Here is a 22947-nt window from a genome sequence, read left to right as displayed (position 1 = left end):
TATCCCCTTCTCCGGAGCACCACCCAATTATCGGGGTCCTTCATGCCAATCCCGGGTAGTAGGCAAGTATGAAGTTAGTTAGTATTTTCTTTCTGCCTTGATGGTCTTAAGATGGTATCACCCCACATACGTCTATACTGCAGCCCAGCCAGAGGGATCTTACAAATGCTCCCCGATGGGTGGAAGATAATCAATGCCCACTGCAACTACTTCACATTACAATTGCACAGCCGAATCTGAGCTGGACGTAAAGCGATATTACGTATCACCCGGACCATGTCATGACAGCGACCCCATGATATATAGCCACTGGGTAAAAAATCTTTATGGTCATTATATTTGTAGATGGATTGTGTGCTTTGATAAATAGGCCTCAATATGACATAAACAGGACATTATTACTAAAACCATGCAATACTCGCCTCCTCTGTATTTACTGTATATGACCGATATGGTCATGTGACAGACAATGACGCCGTCAGCCTTTAGAGGGCAGAAGCCAAGTTTATGCAGCCACAGCGAAGCAATGACAAGCAGGAAGACTAGAGAGACCAGCTGCTTCCTCTCTGTGATGATAGAACTATGGAATTAACTACACTGGCCCTATAGGACAAACAGAATGCATGGCCTTAATGTACAAAGCTTGTTTTCTTTTATACCTTTCCCAGTAACTGCAGACATTGGGGTCATTTGGGTTGAGAGAGATTCCAAACTGTACGTTCACCAGCAAAAACAGACTAGGTAGAACGCAGAGCGTCCGCGCCATCTTCATTCTGTAAACAGATCAATAAATAGGTTGCACGTTAAAAAAAAATCAAGTCAAGATCTTCAGTAATGTGTGTCTACAGTCTTCCATTCTAGCACACATCAAGTAGGAGCCCTTTTTACCAATCAACTCTCAAAAGAAATGTAAACACAGGAAGTCAGCCAGTGGAAAACAGGAAGTGGCTGAAGCAGAGGATGTTTTGGTTGCTGAAGAGTCGTATTTGGGTAGATTGAATAATTTGGCATTTGGATAGACAAAAAAAAAAGTCAGGAAAAGCATCTCTAACCCTAAACACAGCTATATCCAAACAAAAGGCCTGATTCAGCTTTGTTAGCTCATCAAGTGGGTAACTTATCCAAGGGTGTTCAGAACACAATTCATTTTAAATGCATAAGAAAAAAAAAGGGTACTTGTTTCCTAGCACGGTCACACCGATTTGCATCGGGGTGATAGTGCATCGGGGTGATAGTGTCGGAAAAATCACATGTGATGCGACAGACGCGATCGACCCGATTTTTACATTGAATCGAGTGTGAATAGGGCCCCTGGGACCCTATTTTACATTGGATTCAATGTAAAGTATTCCCCAGACCACCAATTTTACCCCCTCAACGGCACCCACGATTGACGCCAACCCGAAGCGCGGCGAGCGGCGGCGGTGCGCGTCCTCCGACCTTTTCATACCCCTACTATCCATGTCGGCGTGGAGTTGAGAATAGAAGGTGTGGCGAGCGCAGCGAGCCCGAAGCGTGGCACGCTTCGGGCTCGGTGGCTTGCTGCGCTCGCCACACTTTATATTCTCAACTCCACGCCGACATGGATAGTAGGGGTATGAAAAGGTCGGAGGACGCGCACCGCTGCGCTCGCCACGCTTCTGGTTGGCGTCAATCTTGGGGTGCCGCTCACAATGGGGTTGCGTAACCCATGACGGGGCCATATACAATGTGAAATGGGTCATATTGGCCCATTTCACATTGTTTCCTATGTAAAATGGACTTAATCAAGTCCCATCTCATCTTGTGCCATTATAATGGCACAAGATCGACGCGATGCTCCCGATTTCAATGTTAAAAATATTTTAACATTGAAGCCTATGGCAAAATCGGGGGCATCGCGTCGGTGGCCATGTTAATGCACGCGACCGACGCGATGCCCCCGATTTTGCCTTTGCCGGCAAAATGGACCTGATTTCAAAGGAAATCGGGTCCATCGCGTCCCTTAACTTTAAGATACACGATGAACGCGATTGTGGCCGTGCTAGGAAACAAGTACCAAAAAAAGTAATTCTGTATAATGGAAGCAATAATGTACTTTAATTATGTGGCCTACACGTAAAAACACCTGTAACATAAATGGGGGTTTCAGATGGACATGGGTTGCCAGTGGCAGTCATTAGGTCGATGTAAAAAAGGCTTACATGAGCTTTAAAAGCATTTTTGGTGTCAAATTGTAGGTTTTCGCTCATGGGGGTTGATTCTTTTCAGCACCATGTGAATGTCACCGGGAGGGAGCTCCTGGCGCTATTCCAACCAGAGCACTGGTAATGCAGACTAGTGGATTTCCGCTCCTACCAGTCCTGGGGTGCGAGCAGAAATCTGACAAAACTAGGATCGCCAATGCTGTTCTGTGCCCTAGCGCAGCACAAGCATCGCCGCAAGGCACTTGGGGCAGAAAATGCTGACTAAACACCCGCGAGTACCGGCATTCTCCAACTTCGTGCACACTGATAACCGCGCCGGAAGCTCCCTCCCAACACTAGTCCCATCATTTTTAATATAATTAACCCCACGGACTCTTAATTCGGGTTATGATGTAGATGTTCAACCAGATCTAGAGTGGCAATCATGTGGATGACCAGTAATGGTTGAACGCATCTAGTTAGAAGCCTAACCCGCCAACAGCATCTAGATAAACAGTAACAAAAGATCAACGCAAGCAAAGGTAAACAGTGACCAAGTCGACAACTATGTTTTTATAGTGTCCCTGTTGACATAGGTGGACATGGATGTCCCCTCGCATGTCTTGCTACACTAATTTATTCTCTACGTCCACTGGAATAGTAAAGTATGAACAAGTCAATTAAAGCAAAAACAAACCCCCACAGGAATAAAAACTGTCGGCCACGTTCCTATCTACCTTTTGCTTGCGTCGATCTTTGGTTACTGTTAACCTAGACTATCAACTGTTTAGGCATTAGTCGTGTTCGACCACTAGTGGTCCACCATGTGATTGTCATTCCGTCGATGCTCCACTACGACTGAGCTCGGCACACTTCACCATTGCAGAAGTCCACACGGATAGTGGACAAGACTAAAGAAAATGTCAAACTCATGTTGACATTTTCATGCGTCGATCACAACAATCTTGACATTGTGCCTATGTCGACACACAGACTGCATACCTTGCAGATAGATAGGAAAGGACTACTGAGCACAGTCACTCACCAAGGCTCGGTACATCTTCCCCATATTCTTTTACAATTACATCTGTATAAAAATCTGTTTTTTAAGCAGTTAACATAAACTGAGTGATGACTGTGGGGCCGTTTCCCACACCCCGTTTGCAGCCTATGAGTGGGTTTAATGAAATCCAGCGGGAATCTTGATTCATTTACAGACCAGAAAGATTTGCAAGGCTCATTTTTTTTTCAAACTGAATCCCAGGAAAGAGAATTTGGCTCAGACTCAGAGATGGAGTTAGAAGGGGGAGGGTTTCTCCGTGACCTCCGGCATGCCTAGCCCACCCAGCCAACAGAACAGGAGTTGGTGGGCCTGACCAAGGCAGGGACTAGCATCCATCCTAGGGCTGCCTAAAGCAGATTGGGAGGCAGCCAGGGGGTCCTGAGGATGGGAGAAGAAATCTGGGCTTGGTTCAGACATCTCATTCTGTCAGATGTGTTGGACCGGTGCCTACAGCTTCCAGAGGTGCAGTAAGGAGTGGCAGGCAGGCCCCGAGCGTGGGGGGACAAAGACAGATTTATCCACTTAATGATATCCAGGTCTGCTGACACTGCAATTCTAATCTCTGACAATAACCATTGTACGGGTTGGGATCATTTGGTCTATTGCATTATGGTCGAAAGTCATTAGGTCGAATCCATTAGGTCGACATGCTAAAAGGTCGACATGACTCTAGGTCAACATGGGAAAAGGTCGACATGATTCTAGGTCGAAAGGTCATTAGTTCGACAAGGTCATTAGTTCGACATTGTCTATGTCGACATTCACAAGGTCGACATGGGGTTTTTCACTGTTTTTTTTTACCTGAATGTCAACACAGTCGACATGGACACAGTTTAAAGTGCACTGCATCCCCTCGCATCGCTCGCTGCGCTCGCAATGCGTCGGGCACGGTGCCTCGCTACGCTCGGCACACTATTTTATTCTCCCACCACGCCCTAGTGGATGGTAGGGCATGAAATACCGCCTGTCGGCACATGTTGGCTCAAAAAACAGTGAAAAACTCCATGTCGACCTTGTGAATGTCGACATAGACAATGTCGAACTAATGACCTTGTCGAACTAATGACCTTGTCGAACTAATGACCTTTCGAACTAGAATCATGTCGACCTTTTCCCATGTCGACCTAGAGTCATGTCGACCTTTTAGCATGTCGACCTAATGGATTCGACCTAATGACTGTCGACCATAATGCAGTAGACCAAATGACCGCATCCCCCATTGTACACAGACTTCTCATGCTATAGCATACACATTTATATAGTAACACACACACACACACACACACACACACACACACACACGTGTGTGTATACAGGGGTTATGTTGCTTTATGTACTGGGCCTGAGGCGCAAGTTCTGCAGCAGGAATCAGGATATGGCGATTCCCACGCATGTGTTATGGGCTGCATACGCATCTTCACGAACATGCACAGGATTTGGAGCAATATGCATCGCAGGCATCTCTCTATGGCCGCTAAGCCAAACCTGCACTTGACTTCGAATCAGGCCCGATTTATATAAAAGGTCAGGTCTTACATTTGGATAGTACCTAAATTTAATAACACAGCCAGGTGGGAAGGCGAAATGCGTGATAAATATTTTGTCACTGTTGCTGAGGTGGGCGGTGCTTGCTAAGATGATTTCTATCAAGAGGATACCTTTTCAAGTGCCCTTTCTTTATATACATCCAGGGCTGCCAGTAGGGGGGTGCTGTGGGTACGGCAGTCTCGGGCCCCGGCAGCTCATTTTGCCCACTGCAATCCCCCCCAACACCCGACTTCCTCCGCTGTGCTGAACAAAGCCATTCCTGGACGGCAGGCTTATTCATCCCAGGATTCCAGCAGCCAATTAACATGCTGCACCAGCTTTTGAGCCAATCAGAGCAGCTGCTGGTTCACAAGCTCTGATTGGTTCACCAGCCTGGGCTGCATTTTAATTGGGCACCGGCATCTTGAGATGAAGAAGCCTGCGGTCCGGGACTTCCGGGCTGTGGCTCAGTGGAAGAGGAGATGGGAAAGCAGGAGCCAGGTTACGGTAAGTCAAGTGAGGAGGGGCCCGGACTCAGTAGGGCCCAGTCTACACTCCAGGAGAGACTGGGAGAGGCGACCAAGGTGATTTTACAATTTTTTTTTTTATATTACATTTAATGTTTTCCTGTTCTCACAGAATCACAATGGAAATAGTTATCTGTGAGTCAGTGAGTAATTAGTACCCCAGAGAAGCTGCTGGGTGACCTGAGAAATGTGTCAGTGAGTAATGAATACACCTGTGCAGGTAATGGGTCACCTGGAACACAAGCTATCCAGGGTTATGAAGACTAAGTTTGAGAACTACTGGCATAGAGAAACCATAAAAAAAACAAAAAAAAATCCTTGTCTATGTGGATGAGGAATAATACATATGGCAGTAAATACTTAACTTGTGAATGACCATCAGAAATAGGAAATAGACATAATGCAGTATTGTTTTCAACATGTACATAACAGGTTTTAGTTTGCTTTACACTTCCAGCTACATTACACCAAGAGGCGGCCACTTACAGAAGCCTCCGATTCATCAATATAGCCCCAGATAGTTGCGGAGGGGGAGTAACGTAAAAACCTACATAAATACGGCTACGGCATGCATGATAATGTACCAGATTAATAATGGCAATGCATTGTAGAATATACACCATAATCCCAAGAGGGGATCCACTTGGGATTTCCTCTGTACCCCTGTGGGCCAGTCCAACCCTGTTAATGCCCACACAAGAATAAGAACATTGTCAAGGCTATGGTTCGGATGCAGTTATTGCTCATTGCCAACTGTTGAAAAACACATTGACATTCTGAATGTCCACTATAGGGAATGCTAATAGCACAGCCGCAATTAGTGTCTTGAGTTAAGAGATGGGTGCTGCCGGCTTCTGTGACCCGCTGAAGATACCGCATCAAATCAACTGTGTGACCAGACATTTGAGTATCGCTGGCCATACTCGTGTGAGACTCCTCCCCTGAAAGAAGTGACACGCGATCCCCCCCTAGAGCCACCCGCGACCTTCCCAGATGGCAGAATTGTACGATATATCGCGTGCGGTTCTTTTGCATACGATATATCACATGCAATCCCAGCTAAGGCTGTCTGCGATCATACCGATCTCTCCTGCAGCCGCTGCGACTCGCAGACATGCGCATGTGACCGTGCATCACTCCTGATGTCAATCCCATCATCACCGCAATCGCATTGTCAGTGACAGAACTGCATGTGAATCCACATAGTGTTTGGGTACTGAAGTCCGTTACATCGCTGGAGCCAGGAAAGCTGTAACTGGATCCAGCGCATACACAGAACTGGGACAAGCACGGGCCTAAACATATTGGAGGCGCACGCAAATTCCAGGTTTACAGAGAACGTCATTGAAGAATTGGGTCACCAGAATAAAAATCCAACAATTGAGGCAAGAACATGTCTGACAAGAAAATCATATTTTCCCTAATTTATTGTCCCTGTAAGTACAGACTGTCCCCATCTACATCTAGCAGATAATAAACATGTCCGCGTTTCGGTCACACCTCATAAGTGCAGATCTTAGAACACATCCGCTTTGAGGGGTGTTGGAAAGACGATCAGACTGCAGTCATGGAAAGATTTAATCTGTGCCGGTACAGGACGAGCTTTGGCCCCGTACGTACCACTTTCTTCACGTTGTGTAACAAGAGAGCAACAGACAGATCCTAAGCCGGGATGGATGAAGATATCAGTACAATGCAATAGTTACACTGAAAGAGAATCACCAACCTGTTCTCTACTACTGGTCGGTGTACATGAGCGATATACAGGCTGGTAGGCCGACATCAGGTGCGTAACTAGAACTTTGTGGGCCCCATAGTAACATGTTTTAAGGCGCCCCCGTTACACTCATTAACTCACAAAAGCAGCTTCAGCTACACTGTAAGAGGACACATCCGTATACTGCCTCTCATACATACTGTACGTATATACATACTACCACTATAGACTGTTGCTCCCATTCATACATACACTGACTTCATACACACATACATACAGGCATCACGGTCAGTGTGATTGTTAGCATTACTGCCTCACAGCGCTGAGGTCATGGGTTAGATTCCCATCATGGCCCTAAAAGTGTGGAGTTTGTATATTCTCCCTGTGCTTGCGTGGGTTTCATCCGGGTACTCTGGTTTCCTCCCACAATCCAAAAATATACTGGTAGGTTAATTGGCTCCCAACAAAATTACCTAGAATGTCTGTGTGTGTGTACATGTGGTTGGGAATATAGATTGTAAGCTCCACTGGGGCAGAGACTGATGTGACTGTTCAACTATACTCTGTAAAGCGCTGCGTAATATGTGTGCGCTATATAAGAAACTGTTAATAACTAAATAATATACATACATATACAAACACACACACAAACAAACACACTGGTGCTTCATTTATATATACACTGCTTCCATATATACATTCCACCCCCCGTGCCACATTGAGATCACGACTACTTCTTACAACATGGGGCATCTTACCACTGGCATGTTGGCACAGTCTGCTGCTGGCCTGCCTGACTATGGAGTTGCTGTCCAGGCTGCTGCTGCCAGTTCCTGGATCCGTGCACAGGCACAGTTGCTGGCGGTGTTACCGGCCAGAATTTTAAGGAATGGGGGACAAGGGGTGGTCGCTCCTCCTTAGGGATGAGCTGGAGAGTTGGAGCCAGTACAGTTGTGGGTCCTGCTCTTCCTGCTGCTGGTGCCGCTGCTGCCTGTCATTCACCATGACAGGTGCAATCAGCGGGAGCCGGCAGCAGCAGCGAGGCAAAGCAGGGAGAGAGCCTCTGCAGTCTGGGGCCTCCCTGCATTAGGGGTGGGTGCTGGCAGTAGTAAACAGGGGACAGTGGCATAACTATGGAGGGTGCACTGGGATTGCCTTTGGGGCCCCCCCAAGCAACAGGGCCCCATAGCAGCTGCATCCCCTGCACCCTCCATAGTTATGCCACTGGCCAACATATCATAATCGCAGTACACATCAGAACAATGTGGTGAAGGATGGAATGATCCCTCATTACACGGTGCCACATTTAATATGCAGCATGGCCGACCGTAAGATACGACTAACTACCACTGGCATGTGCATACTGGGCACGCAACGATCAGGCGATTACCGTATCATTCCGATTTGGACAAAAATGACAATCTGTACCAGATCACGCTAGCGTTGGCATGTCCAACCTTAGCCCTCCAACTGTTAAACTACAAGTCCCATCATGCCTTGCCACAGTTTTGCTATTAGGGAATGCTAAAACTATTGCAAGGCATGCTGGGATGTGTAGTTTCACAACAGCTGGAGCGCCACTGTTTGGACTTCACTGTTTTTGTAGTTTGTACCCAGCTTTAATACAGGTAGATTCCATCGCAGACAATGCCCATCCATGTCTCATCCCCAAGGTTGTGTATTTTAATATGCACCCCTATGGGGCTACCAACAGAAATGAACAATTTTAGGGTGAGAGTGAGGCAAATTGGGGGTGATTTGGCATGCTGTTGCTGGTGTAGTAAAACCATTAGAGGAGATGGACTGCCCCTCTTCCAGGTGCATGCAACTTAAGTAGAATATTTAAATAAAACAAATGGATGTGGCCACACACCTCTGTTTGGCCATGCCTCCTCCATATGTCTGTCTCTCTCTCTCTCTCTCCCCCCCCCCCAAAAAAAAGGTCAATAATAATTTCTAGATCTCGTCACTGTTCTCTATGAAGCAGCTTTCATTCTCCAAGAGATTGAATGTTCAGGAAAATCATTCAGCATAGACTAGAAATATTTATTCAGATTCATCTCGCACTAGAACAGTTACCTTCACATAATATGCACAGCCATGCTTCCCAACAGAAGGTAACAATGGGGGGGTCCTTTCGGAAACCCTAGAAAATGTTGAAATTGGGGCCATAATTGAGTATTGGGACTTCTGCCAACTGTAATGCAAACTTGTCATCTGGGCTCAGTCAGATGGAGATCTGCCCGAAGCAGCGAGGATGATCTCTGGATTTCATTATGTTTTGTGAATGAGAAAGTTCCTCTCCGTCCTCATGCAGGAAGCACAGTGGTTACAGGCTCCGTTTTACAGCTGGTGGAGTGTGGGAACCTTATCTCCGGCCGGCTCATTGGTTTATATCATGTCATGATTGTGCTGTAACTTTATCACGGATAACAGGGTCACGTTTGCCAATAAATCTAAGTTAATCAGATAAGTATATTAATACTCAGATTGTGGGGCTGGTTTATAAAGGAGCAACAATAATGGTTTGCTGCTTAGCACACCGTCCATACCCAGTTATCCAATTCTGCAGGCTTCTGCCTAGGGCACCAGGACTGGGGGCGCCTTGCTGGTAAAAGCCGAGAAACAGAATTAAGGCAATGCTCGTTAATGATCACCCGTCCCGATGTACTGGGGGGCGGGGGGGTGAGGGTCTTCGGGTGACTGCCAGGTGGCTGTGCCAATGTAACTGACTGATGGAACCATTGCTTTATGTACATAGCAGCATTACATGCACATGGGCAGTATGACTGGCAAGTCCCTGAGCGCCCATACACGTGTGTATAACAGCATTACATGCACTTGGGCAGTATGACTGGTGAGTCACTGAGCGCCCATACACGTGTGTATAGCAGCATTACATGTACATGAGCAGTATGACTGGTGAGTCCCTGAGCGCCCATACACGTGTGTATAACAGCATTACATGCACATGGGCAGTATGACTGGTGAGTCCCTGAGCACCCGTACACGTGTGTATAACAGCATTACATGCACATGGGCAGTATGACTGGTGAGTCCCTGAGCACCCATACACGTGTGTATAGCAGCATTACATGCACATAGGCAGTATGACTGGCGAGTCCCTGAGCGCCCACACACGTGTGTATAACAGCATTACCTGCACGTGGGCAGTAGACTGGTGAGTCCCTGAGCACCCATACACGTATGTATAACAGCGTTACATGCACATGGGCAGTATGACTGGTGAGTCCCTGAGCGCCCATACGTGTGTATAGCAGCATTACCTGCACGTGGGCAGTAGACCGGTGAGTCCCCGAGCGCCCATACTCGTGTGTATAGCAGCATTACATGCACAAGGGCAGTATGACTGGCGAGTCCCTGAGCGCCCATACACGTGTGTATAACAGCATTACATGTACATGACCAGTATGACTGGGGAGTCCCTGAGCGCCCATACACGTGTGTATAACAGCATTACATGCACATGGGCAGTATGACTGGTGGGTCCCTGAGCGCCCATACACGTGTGTATAGCAGCATTACATGCACATGGGCAGTATGACTGGTGGGTCCCTGAGCGCCCATACACGTGTGTATAGCAGCATTTTATGCACATGGGCGGTATGACTGGCGAGTCCCTGAGCGCCCATACACGTGTGTATAACAGAATTACATGCACATAGGCAGTATGACTGGTGAGTCCCTGAGCGCCCATACACGTGTGTATAGCAGCATTACATGCACATGGGCAGTATGACTGGCGAGTCACTGAGCGCCCATACACGTGTACAGCAGCATTACATGCACATGGGCAGTATGACTGGCGAGTCCCTGAGCACCGATACACGTGTGTACAGCAGCATTACATGCACATGGGCAGTATGAATGGCGAGTCCCTGAGCGCCCATACACGTGTGTATAGCAGCATTACATGCACACGAGCAGTATGACTGGCGAGTACCTGAGTGCCCATACACGTGTGTATAGCAGCATTACATGCACATAGGCAGTATGACTGGTGAGTCCCTGAGCGCCCATACATGTGTGTATAGCAGCATTACATGCATATGGGCAGTGTGACTGGCGAGTCCCTGAGCGCCCATACACGTGTGTATAGCAGCAATGCATGCACTTGGGCAGTATGACTGGCGAGTCCCTGAGCGCCCATAAACGTGTGTATAACAGCATTACATGCACACGGGCAGTATGACTGGCGAGTCCCTGAGCGCCCATACACGTGTGTATAGCAGCAATGCATGCACTTGGGCAGTATGACTGGCGAGTCCCTGAGCGCCCATACACGTGTGTATAGCAGCAATGCATGCACTTGGGCAGTATGACTGGCGAGTCCCTGAGCACCCATACACGTGTGTATAGCAGCAATGCATGCACTTGGGCAGTATGACTGGCGAGTCCCTGAGCGCCCATAAACGTGTGTATAACAGCATTACATGCACACGGGCAGTATGACTGGCGAGTTCCTGAGCACCCATACACGTGTGTACAGCAGCATTACATGCACATGGGCAGTATGACTGGTGAGTCCCTGAGCGCCCATACTCGTGTGTATAGCAGCATTACATGCACATGGGCAGTATGACTGGCGAGTCCCTGAGCGCCCATACACGTGTGTATAACAGCATTACATGCACATGGGCAGTATGACTGGCGAGTCCCTGAGCGCCCATACACCTGTGTATAGCAGCATTACATGTACATGGGCAGTATGACTGGCGAGTCCCTGAGCGCCCATACACGTGTGTATAGCAGCATTACATGCACATGGGCAGTATGACTGGCCAGTCCCTGAGCGCCCATACGTGTGTATAGCAGCATTACATGCACATGGGCAGTATGAGTGGGGAGTCCCTGAGCGCCCATACACGTGTGTATAGCAGCATTACATGCACATGGGCAGTATGACTGGTGAGTCCCTGAGCGCCCATACACGTGTGTATAGCAGCATTACATGTACATGGGCAGTATGACTGGTGAGTCCCTGAGCGCCCATACACGTGTGTATAGCAGCATTACATGCACATGGGCAGTATGACTGGTGAGTCCCTGAGCGCCCATACACGTGTGTATAGCAGCATTACATGCACATGGGCAGTATGACTGGTGAGTCCCTGAGCGCCCATACACGTGTGTATAGCAGCATTACATGCACATGGGCAGTATGAGTGGGGAGTCCCTGATCGCCCATACACGTGTGTATAGCAGCATTACATGCACATGGGCAGTATGACTGGCGAGTCCCTGAGCGCCCATACACGTGTGTATAGCAGCATTACATGCACATGGGCAGTATGACTGGGGAGTCCCTGAGCGCCCATACACGTGTGTATAGCAGCATTACATGCACATGGGCAGTATGACTGGCGAGTCCCTGAGCAGGGCCGAAACTAGGGTTTCCGGCGCCCGGGGCAAGGCAGTCTTTTGGTGCCCCCCCCCTCCTAGTGATGCTGTTGCGCGCCGGAGGCGCGCCGAAATTTTCGGGGGCGTGGCCTAATTTGGGGGCGTGGCCTATAATCGCTGCTCTCCCGCGAGGCCACGCCCCCATTTTGCCGCTATGGGGGCATGACCCAGAGGCTCTGTGAGCCTCTAGCCATGCCCCCAGCCCCCTGGCTGCGGGAATAGACGCTGTGCGCATGCGCACATCGTTTATTCCCCGCTGCTTAGTTAGCAGCTGACAGGGGGGACCGAACAACTGACGCCTTGTCCCTGGCGCCGGAGACCCCCCCCTCCCCGCACAGTCCTCTCACCGCTCACCCGGCAGCCGCATCTTCGTCCGTCTCCTACTAGCGCTGCGGCGGGAAGCGCTGATGACTTCAAAAAGACTTGCCGGACGCTGATTGGCTGAATTCAGCCAATCAGCGTCCGGCAAGTCTTTTCGAAGTCATCAGCGCTTCCTGCAGCCGCGCTAGTAGGAGATGGACATACCTGTCAGCACGCCCCTCACCTCCAGCGCCCGGTGCGCGTGACCCCCCAGCCCCCCCCCTAGTTACGGCCCTGCCCTGAGCGCCCATACACGTGTGTATAGCAGCATTACATGCACATGGGCAGTATGAGTGGGGAGTCCCTGATCGCCCATACACTTGTGTATAACAATTACATACACATGGGCAGTATGACTGGCGAGTCCCTGAGCGCCCATACACGTGTGTATAGCAGCATTACATGCACATGGGCAGTATGAGTGGGGAGTCCCTGATCGCCCATACACGTGTGTATAGCAGCATTACGCGGTGAGCTACATGTGTATTAGCCTAGGGCACCTGGGACCTGTAACCAGGCCCTGCTCACCATAATATAAAGTTTCTTATCACCACTATATTTCAAAGAAAATTTTAAAAAAGGCTTTTTCATTTTCTGTGTTAATATTTTGCTTGTGTCGACAGTGTGCTGTCAACCTAGACCTAGACTCTGAGCTATACCACACCGGTGTTTTGGAGCCAGCATTGGCTTCTCTGTCATACAAGGAGACTCATGATGAGCAGTTTCCTAGAACTTACAGCGGCGGTGTACCGGTAATACTCTTCTTATTGGCTGGTCCTTCCGTCACTGACCGCATTACTAATGGTCAGCAGTGTTGGGTTGTTAGACAGTCCCCGGCAGAGAACAGCCATTAGGGCAGAGCAGCCAGATTATCTGTGTAGGTGGTGATGACTCAGCTCCCTGTAAGGTGAATGAATACTGACGGCGGGTAGTTGGGCCGGTGGGAACACACATGGCCTTGGTTAGTGAATGTCTGAAGCAATGCAGGAGAGACCATCTAGCGCACAGCGCGGGTTACGCCCTCTGGCCTTAGTAATCTGGGCTCTGTAAGGTTCTATGGATGAGATAGCAATGTGGCCTGATCAATGTGCATTATTTATTCAGACTTTTATTATCTTCCAGACAAATATGGCCGCAAGCCCCCACAGCCCCATCCAGTAAAGTTTCTTAGATCACAAGAGAATTAAACAGCTGTTTCCCATCCTCACAGTAATTATCATTGCTTAATATTATAACGAGGGCAGACTGCAAATACTGTAATAAACCATTTTAATTCAAGGTTATATTTTTATTTATCTGTAAAAGTAATCGCGTGAAAAAAAAAAAAAAAGTCTTCTAGACCCAAGGACTGTGCGCATGTCACCCCGGATCAAGGTCATACTTCCGCTCTGTCCGATACATCTAGAAAGGTGTAACCCCCAACTAAATAGAGAGGAAGATGTATGAAGCATTGGCAAGGGAAAGTCCACGTTGCCCACAGCAACCAGCCGGCTTCTAGCAAATCAAAGGCTTGATACATATCCGCAATCCACATACTTATCCACTTCCTGTCCGCTACATGGGGTGGGGTGGGCTGTGCAGGATTGTGGTCACATGATTGAGTCATTGTAGCCCCATCTCCACTGTTCAATGCACATATTACCAGAATTGCGAAGTCAGGGTGGGGCTACGGTCACATGATTTACCCACACCATTATAAATGGTGATGCATGTAGTGGCACAAGCAGGGGGGGGGGGGGTAATCAAGGGTTTGACCGCAGCGTGTCGAACCATCAGTATTTCGCACTACTTGATCCCTTTGCTTTCGTCATGACCCTGCGCCTGTTTTAGAGGCAATTAGAAGCAGTTGACTAAGCTGGGATATTAAAGCGAAGTTTGACCACATAGTAAAACTGGAGGGGGTTTAGGGATTTGGTTTTAGTTTTCACCTTCAGCCCGCAGGGCGTCAATTCAGTGGTTAGGATCTGAAAACCACATCTGACGCATGGTGGTTTGTGATATGCAGCTGGTTTGTTTTCAAGAAAAACACATGTAAATATACCGAAGGGTTGGATTATCTGAAACCCAGCAACCGAGAAACGCAAATGCAGGTAACCAACAAGAAACGCAAATGCAAGTAACCAACAAGAAACGCAAACTACAATGTGAAACACAAACGCCGCTGAGAAATGAGACCAACTCCACACACACACACACACACACACACACACACACACACACACACACACAATTGGGAAACAAACACAGGTGAGAGTCTGGGGAAATAAATTCATAGAAATAGCGCACATTTCAGCGTTTAGTTAAATTCCACTTTCTAGGCTGCAAAGACAAAAACCTCCGCACCTGGCCAGCCACGTCAGTATAAAGCAGCGGTTCTCAAACTCGGTCCTCAGGACCCCACACAGTTCACATTTTCCAGGTCACCTGGCAGGTGCACTCATTACTCACTGACACATTTTAAAAGAGCCGCAGGTGGAGCTAATTATTACACTTGTGATTCCGTGAGGAGACCTGCAATACATGCACTGTGTGGGGTCCTGAGGACAGAGTTTGAGAACGTGTGGGGTAAAGCATCTTTGACTGCAGGGAGAAGTCATACCAATGGAGGAATCACATTCTATAAATACCCGCTGAGTAAGCCCAGGGCTAATAAAGTAATAGCACAGGACAGGTTTATAAGATCTGTCAGACTTACACACGTATATTTACATGGTGCATTCCTCCCACTGGCTGCCCGGCCTTACAGAGTAAGTGGGTTTACGTCTGTCTGCGTGTTCCCTTTGTGTAAGCTAGTATAGTATAGTATAGATGTCGCAAGGGCCCCAGACTACTGACACAGGCAATGAAAATTTACTCTGAAAAATACTATTAGCCTCCTGCAGTTGTGGAACTTGTGGGTGGTGTCCCAGGTGCAAAAATAGCATTTGGGCCCCCTTTCCTCCACCCAAACCCAAGTTCACAATATGCAACATGGCAATGAGTGCCAGGGAGTGTAACAGTGAAAAACAGTGGGTGACAGGAAGAGAGCAACCATAGTTGGCCCATCAGTCCTCAGAGGCCCCGGTGCACTGCACCCATGGTAGTTCCACCTCTCTCCTCCCTAACCAATTGCTTTGCACTAAAGGGCAGAACCCCAAAACTAGAATCAGCTGCCTATATGGATAGATTGTGAGGAGATCAAGGTAAGGATTACCCCTTCTGGGGTAGATGGGCACTGCCAAACAAACAGCTGCCAGGTAAACCGCACATCAGCCCAGGGTTCTGGGGCACTCTAGCAGTGGCTAGCTTTACAGTGCAGTACATAATAAATCCTATCCCGTCTAGGCACTAACTGATCATAGCTGGTAGGACCTAATGCCCCTACAACACAAACATAGGCCCCTTGCACAGTACTTCCAGTCAGTGTCCCATAACCAGCCTGCCTGGTGTTTCCCCAGGTAGCGAGACCCTGAGCCAAGCCCTGACCGCTTATATCGGCTTCCATCACAATACCTATATGCTTGTATACTATTGCGGACTGTAGGTACGGGCAGACATTGTTAAATAGCCAGCAATTATGGATACAGTACTGGATGTTCACGCACTTAAAGCTATATATTTATAATGATGCTATTATCAACATTATAGGGGGGAGCAGGGGCTGTGGCGATAATGCAGGAGACTTACTCACCTTTCCGGTTGGGCAAGTATGCTGAACGGTTTAGTAATAAACATCTTGTGTAAGAACAAAAAGGATCTATAATCTGTTTTAATGTATATTGAACACAAATCTTCCAATCGCAGCTGAATTTATTGGAATTGGCGCGGCCACCAGCCGGGTGCGCGGTGCAGGGGTGTATCAGAGCTGGGTGCCTGAGGCGGCTCTCATTACATCCATGTACAATCAAAACCATATTTGTGTAATAATCCTCCCACTCCTCGCAGTTGCCTGTACATTCTCTTGGCCTTGGGGATGGTTTCAATCAGAATTTCATGTAAAAGGAAACAATGGTTCCCAGATGATACACAGCAGTAAACAATAATTATGCTAATTATATTTGTTTTCTAAAGCAATTTGATCCATTTGTGACATTTATGGTGATACACACTGCCAACCCTCGTGTCAGGATGCCGTCACTGCGCCTGTGCCTTGGGTGTGATGAATGGGTTAATGAGCACTCCACTCATCACCCATGAAACCCCCCCCCCCCCCCCCCAATGTCTCATATCAGTATACAACGTAATCTGTCACCACCTATTGGACCAGATTCAGGAGGGAGTGGCCACAACACTTGGCGCTCACCCGCCCACTGCGTTCTGTAAACACCGCTACAAAGCCCATTCCTGGTGAACACGTTACTTGTTGACATAACTATTCTTATAGACATGGGTTTCTTATTCCAGACAAATAAACACATTATCATGGCTTTGTATCACTGGAATACTTTGATATTTGGGGTTATAATGCCGGCTGAGTCATTTAAGCTACACTGTAGGTTTGTATAATTTATCAGGTTAATAAGGGTTGCCTACCCTCCCAGAATGGCCGGGAGTGTCCTGGAAATCGGGTCTACCCTCACGCCCCCCTGGAAAGGGCTCTAACCCTCCTGCATTGCACTCCATCTCCTACAAACCCCCCCCCCAGCAGGGCGGTCTGCGGGTCAAATGACTCGATCGCAGCATTTTAGCCCTGCCACCTGCAGTGCAATGCCTGAAATACCAGCCTGGGTAAAATTATGTGACAACTCTAGACACGCCCCCCATTGGGACAGCCCATCCATGGCTCTGCCCGCTTTCCTACCCGGCAATAGCCACGCCCCCCAGCTTTACTGAGCTGGCTGCCCTCTCCCGTAGAGGGCAGCCAAAAAGGCTGCAACTATGGGTTAATTAAAGGCACAGAGAAGGGGAGCAGGTACAGTAGTGGGGCCGAGATCTTTGGGGGTACAGGCCACACCCCCATGATTATGTGCCCTTACCCACCTTAGTGAGCCTGTGACATAGCAGGTAGGAGCCGATTGGCTGTTTATCACTCTCCATGTTATCATGCCTGTTGCGTTGCATGTTTAATGACCCTAAAAGTATCTTGTACCAGCTTGGATAAAAGTTTAACAAAAAACTTTATTTATACACAACATAATTTACAATTAATAAACTTTCTGCATTGGCACCTCTGCTGAACAACTCTTGGTACATCAACACAATATTTATTTTACAGCCACCTAATGCATCTCCCAACTTCTTCCAATTTCACTCTCCAAGCTATATATAATGGTTAATTTACCACAAATATTGTATACATTTTAATAAGACATCGCATGACATAAGAAATGATACAAATACCTTACAGTATCATCTACCTTAACACAACAATACGCAAAGTTCAAGTTCCTTCTCTAAATTGCTGATGAGTAGAGACAGGATTATATGCAACATAAAAAGCTTGAAATATGCATGAAAATATGCATGAAAAATACTTAAAATATGCATGAAAAGTGTTAAAATATGCTACATTAAATAATAAAAAAGTAATTTTTAACTTATTTATTTAAAAATCGGCATACAATTAGTAGCAAATAAACCTCAAAAATAGGCCCACAGCATCTGCAGATGTCTAGTGCTGTACACAGGATTTTTTTTTCTTCCTGGCTGCTACAGCAGACTGCAGCGTCCAAAGCTCTTCTTGCATCAACTACATGGACTCTCATCTCCAGCGCCCATGGATCAAATGTCAGCATAGTGTGTGAGGGCGGCACAGTGGAAGACTTCCTCCCTGAGCCGCATACTCACTGTGACACGGCATTTCCTCCGCGCCGCGTGATGTCACAACCCTTCTGCCCGCCTCCTCTGCTGCAGAAGTCTGTCTCTTGGTGTAAAGTCCCAGGTCAGGGGCAGGCAAAGGTTCAGGAGCTTCATAATGGCATCTGCCCGACTGACTTTTATCAACATGGATTGGCAGCCTAGAGCAGTGTCAGGCATAGCGTACATCCAGGTTCCCCACACTGCCCACATATTGCCCCAGCCTGCACACCTGGCCAGCAGCAGCAGAGCATTGCAGTGCTGTGACTCGCGGGTGGGAAGAGGGTTGGGCCTAAAATATGCACCATCACTAGATTTTAGGTAAAATATGCAATAACCAGTGAGAATGGGCAAAATATGCAAATGCATATGCAAATATGCAAATGCATATAATCCTGTCTCTACTGATGAGTCTCTTTGGAATAAAGGCTCTTGGATTTATTTCTGCAGAATGAGTGTATGATCACTCCACTGAACCATAACTTTGTTTCACGGAACGTTAACAAGGTAACACTTCTTTAATTGATAAATATAGTCACTGTAACGTTTGATGTTTTTCGCTAAAACCAATTGTCCGAAGATATAAATAGCTATTTATATATTTTGTCTCCTAGTCAGCTATTAAATCGTTAATACATACTGAAGGGTACTGTTTCCTATTAGATCCTCTGTAATTATCTCGCTCTGTTCTTTTCCCACTCTTTGCAGTGCTCCGCAGATTATGGGGGAGATTCTCTAAGAATCTCCGCCCCCCTTCGCAGACTATCGCATATTTAATTATCGCATATGCTGTAACATATGCGATAATTAAGGCAAAGGACAGCTCTTGTGTTAAGAGCTGTCCTTTACTCCTCCTTAATATGGGCAGGCAAGCGCCCTAGGGTCAGCCTACAAACCCTCACTAGACCCAAAAATCTAGGCGGCTTGGCCCTACCTGATTTCAGGCACTATTACTACGCAGCCCAGCTGTGCTTCATATGGGAATGGTTAAACGTAAAAGACACTCCTACCCTCCACATACAATTATTTGCCCAACACTACCCGGGAAGTTCCCCACTACAAATCCTTTTAGGTGGCACCACTAGGAATATTAGAATCCCCTTGGTCAGACAAGCAATTATTGTGTGGAAACTGATCCACGGAGTTATGGGGGGTCAAGGGTGGGACCCAGAGATATCCCTACTTAATACCAATGCCCTCCCCGAACTGGCTTCTCTGGAAGTGGACAGCACATGGAATAGGTGGAGTGTATCCAATCTGGGAGAATTGTACCAAAACAACACTATTAAAACTTTCCAGGAGCTGCAGGCGGATTTCCCTATTCCCACCTCGCAGTTCTATAGATACCTCTAAATACGTCATGCCCTAAACAAACAAGTGGGGTCCTCACCTTGCCCATCTATTAATCATTCCCCCGTTAAGACACTGGTTCAGGGAACCCCGGGAGGTCACCTGGTATCCACACTATATTCGGCTATACAGCAGAAATCGCACTCAGAATCCCTCCCCCATATTAGGTCAAAGTGGGAAGCGGACCTGGGGACCATGACAGATGAAATTTGGTCCACTGCACTGGAGGCTCACAGGTTGTCCACAACTAGTATCAGATTCCAACAGATACAGTATTATATTCTGCACAGGGTGTACATGACACCGTCACTGCTGCATCGCATAGGAGGATCCTCATCCTCGGTATGCCCCAGGTGCAATGCAGCAGAGGGTACCTTTTTCCACTTGCTGTGGTCATGTCCTAACATAACTGCATACTGGGAAGCTGTAACTGATTTTTTGAGGGGTGCGGGCATCCCCGGGAATGCGATCACTCCTGGTGCTTGTTTGATATCAGCCTTTGAAGAGGAGGCCCTCACTGTTATGGATAGACGCTTTGTGATCAATATATGTGCCCTAGCTAAAGTGCTCATAGCTAGACTGTGGATGAGGGGTGAAGCCCCGAGTAAAGCAGCTTGGATCTCCCTGGTCAATGAAACAGTGAGTCATGAAAAATTCGTATACTTGTCCAGAAATAGTGTGAAAAAATTCCACTCTATATGGTGTAAATGGTTGGAGTCTTCCTATTCAACAAGAGTTACTCCTTGAAATCAGTGCCTGGGGATCAGCGCCCTGCTATACGGCAGATTAACTAAAGTGTGAAGGATCCAATAATAATACTACCTTCCCAGTAGCTTCTATGTATATATAATCTGTCACCCGAACACCGATGCCCTGTACCCTTTTAAATACAATCACTGCCTACAATATTGTGATCCGCCACATGAAGAGCCCAACACATCTCTTGTATCTATGCCTTGAAATTCCCTATACAAATTGCCTACGCGCAAAGCACCTATGTCACGCCTGTAACTAATCCAAATTTTAAAGATGCCTGTTACTAGATAATAACATAAACCGTGCTCTGTTGGGACACTAATGTATGTACTGTACCACTATACATGTATCGACATATGGATATCACCTCTTTATATCTACATGTTGTAACCCTCTATTAGATGAAGGAGTCTGCACTTGTGTACTAAGTCTTGCTTGTATGTAACTTTTTTTTTTTTTTTTTTTTTTGTTATTGTTCTTAATGCATATAAAAAAAACAATAAAAATTTATTGAATAAAAAAAAAAAAAAGAGCTGTCCTTTGCGGTGAGAGTCGCCAGGTCCCAGCAGGTCCCGGCGGCTGCCCCCTCCCGCACACACCCGGCGCTGCTGCGCCGGGCTCTCCTCCTCCCTGCACCCTGAAGAGGATCAGTGCAGGGAGGAGGTCACAGGTCCGGGCAGCACTGCGCTGTGCTGCCCGGACACAGGTGAGGGGGGAGGGGGAGATGCGGGGCGGCGGAGGGTTGCGATAGAAGCTCATTGGCTTCTATGGCTTCTATGGGGCATCGCCAGATTTTTCTGGCGATGCCCCCCGCCGCGGTAACCCGGCGGGGGATGCTTACAGCATCCCAAAATGCAGTAAAATCCCCGATAACGGGGTTTTTATCGCATTTTTAGCTTAGAATCTCCCCCTATGTCTGATTGTGTGAGTAGTGTAGCTAAACACCAGTCTATTGGAGCCCCTCACACAGCTGGGGTATTTATACAGTTTGGTCTGCCTCCCTATATTGTATATAGAACATAGTTGCCGACTTTTGAGCTGCCCTCTCCGGGTGAGGGCAGCCAGCTCTGTCAGGCAGGGGGGCGGGTCCATTTCCAGGACTAGAAAAAGAGGCAGTCCGGGGGCGTGGCCACACAGATGATGCCCTGTTGGGGGCATGTCTACAGCATCACAGCATTTTAGCCCCGCCCCCTGCCGTGCAATGCCGGTATTTCAGTCATTGCACTGCGGGGGGCGGGGCTAAAATGCAGCGATCGCGGAATTTACCTGCGGACCCCCCCCGCCGAGGGACACATTGCGGGAGCTGGGGGGGGGGGGGATATGCGGGAGGATTGTCACCCTTTCCGGGGGACCGGGAGGGGGACCCGATTTCCGGGGCCCTCCCGGCCATTCCGGGAGGGTAGGCAACCCTGATATAGAAGCTCTGTATTTGGTTTCAAGGCCTATCCCTAAGGTACCTGTGCCAGCGCAGCTGCAATGCTGCAGATTCAGCACGCTGTCAGTCACTTAGGCCGCTCCTTTGCACTGGCCCTCTCTGGTGGATGCTGAGGTTGTAGACTGCCTCACTGTCACTGCATGTCCCTCAGCACTGGGGTCTCAAATGACTGTCTCCTTGGTATGTGGCCCCACACAGCCTCCATACCGCAACATTTCTCACCTCTCATCATTACCTTAGACTGCCTCCCCCAACGGTTCCTCACTCTCCACAGTCATCTCCTGACACTGGTCATGTGACCAACTCCTGACCTCTGAAACAGTTGCAGAGGCTGCTGGGAATGGTCTGCCTGTAAAAATACAGACCTGTGTGTAGCACAATGCACCATGTGAGACATACAGCAATACATCACAGGAGCAGGGTATCACATATGTATGTTTACAAGTACTGTACCTTTTTTCTGGCTTTATATGTATACTGTTCATCATCATCAGCATCATAAGCTTATAGTGTATCTGAGATACAAAAACAGCAGATAATAAAGAAGTTTAGAAACAATTACAGATTTTAGCAGAATGTCTACAGAACTTCTGTATTAATAGCAGCTAGAGAGTAATCCTGTTACCGAGTGGGAGAATTCAGGGGAAGAGAAGGTCCCCAGCATCTGCCAAAGGAGTGGACGGCGTGGGAGTACACGGACCTATCCCTACTTCTGATTTTTACATGCAATCTGGTTTTAATTGGGACAAATCCCTTGTAGATTGGAGAGGAAAAAAGCACTGGCAGAAACAGTGTGCAGTCAGCAATTCAGGGACATTACATCGTATCAGTGTCTGAGGTGACCACAGGCG

The 22947-nt window shown here is 47.8% G+C and overlaps 1 protein-coding gene across 4 annotated transcripts in view; it reads right to left on the bottom strand.

The window, feature by feature from the left end:
* Positions 1–22947, bottom strand: part of PEAR1 (platelet endothelial aggregation receptor 1) — a 91961-nt gene that overhangs the window by 39148 nt on the left and 29866 nt on the right. For 2 of the 4 annotated variants that reach the window (XM_083167110.1, XM_083167111.1), the window contains exons 3-4: positions 22550–22611; positions 660–773 (exon numbers count right to left, since the gene is read on the bottom strand). In XM_083167110.1, the coding sequence (XP_083023236.1) occupies positions 660–773; positions 22550–22596 (161 nt within the window). In that variant the 5' untranslated portion in view covers positions 22597–22611. Of the gene's footprint in view, positions 1–659; positions 774–22331; positions 22446–22549; positions 22612–22947 lie in introns of all 4 variants that reach the window. The other 2 variants (XM_083167113.1, XM_083167112.1) reach the window with 2 other exon arrangements.

This window comes from Crinia signifera, chromosome 12 (genome assembly GCF_055691185.1).
Source record: "Crinia signifera chromosome 12, ASM5569118v1, whole genome shotgun sequence".
NCBI classification, from domain to species: domain Eukaryota; kingdom Metazoa; phylum Chordata; class Amphibia; order Anura; family Myobatrachidae; genus Crinia; species Crinia signifera.
Note: the sequence above shows the minus strand (reverse complement) of the source record. Positions and strands in the feature narration are given on the sequence as shown.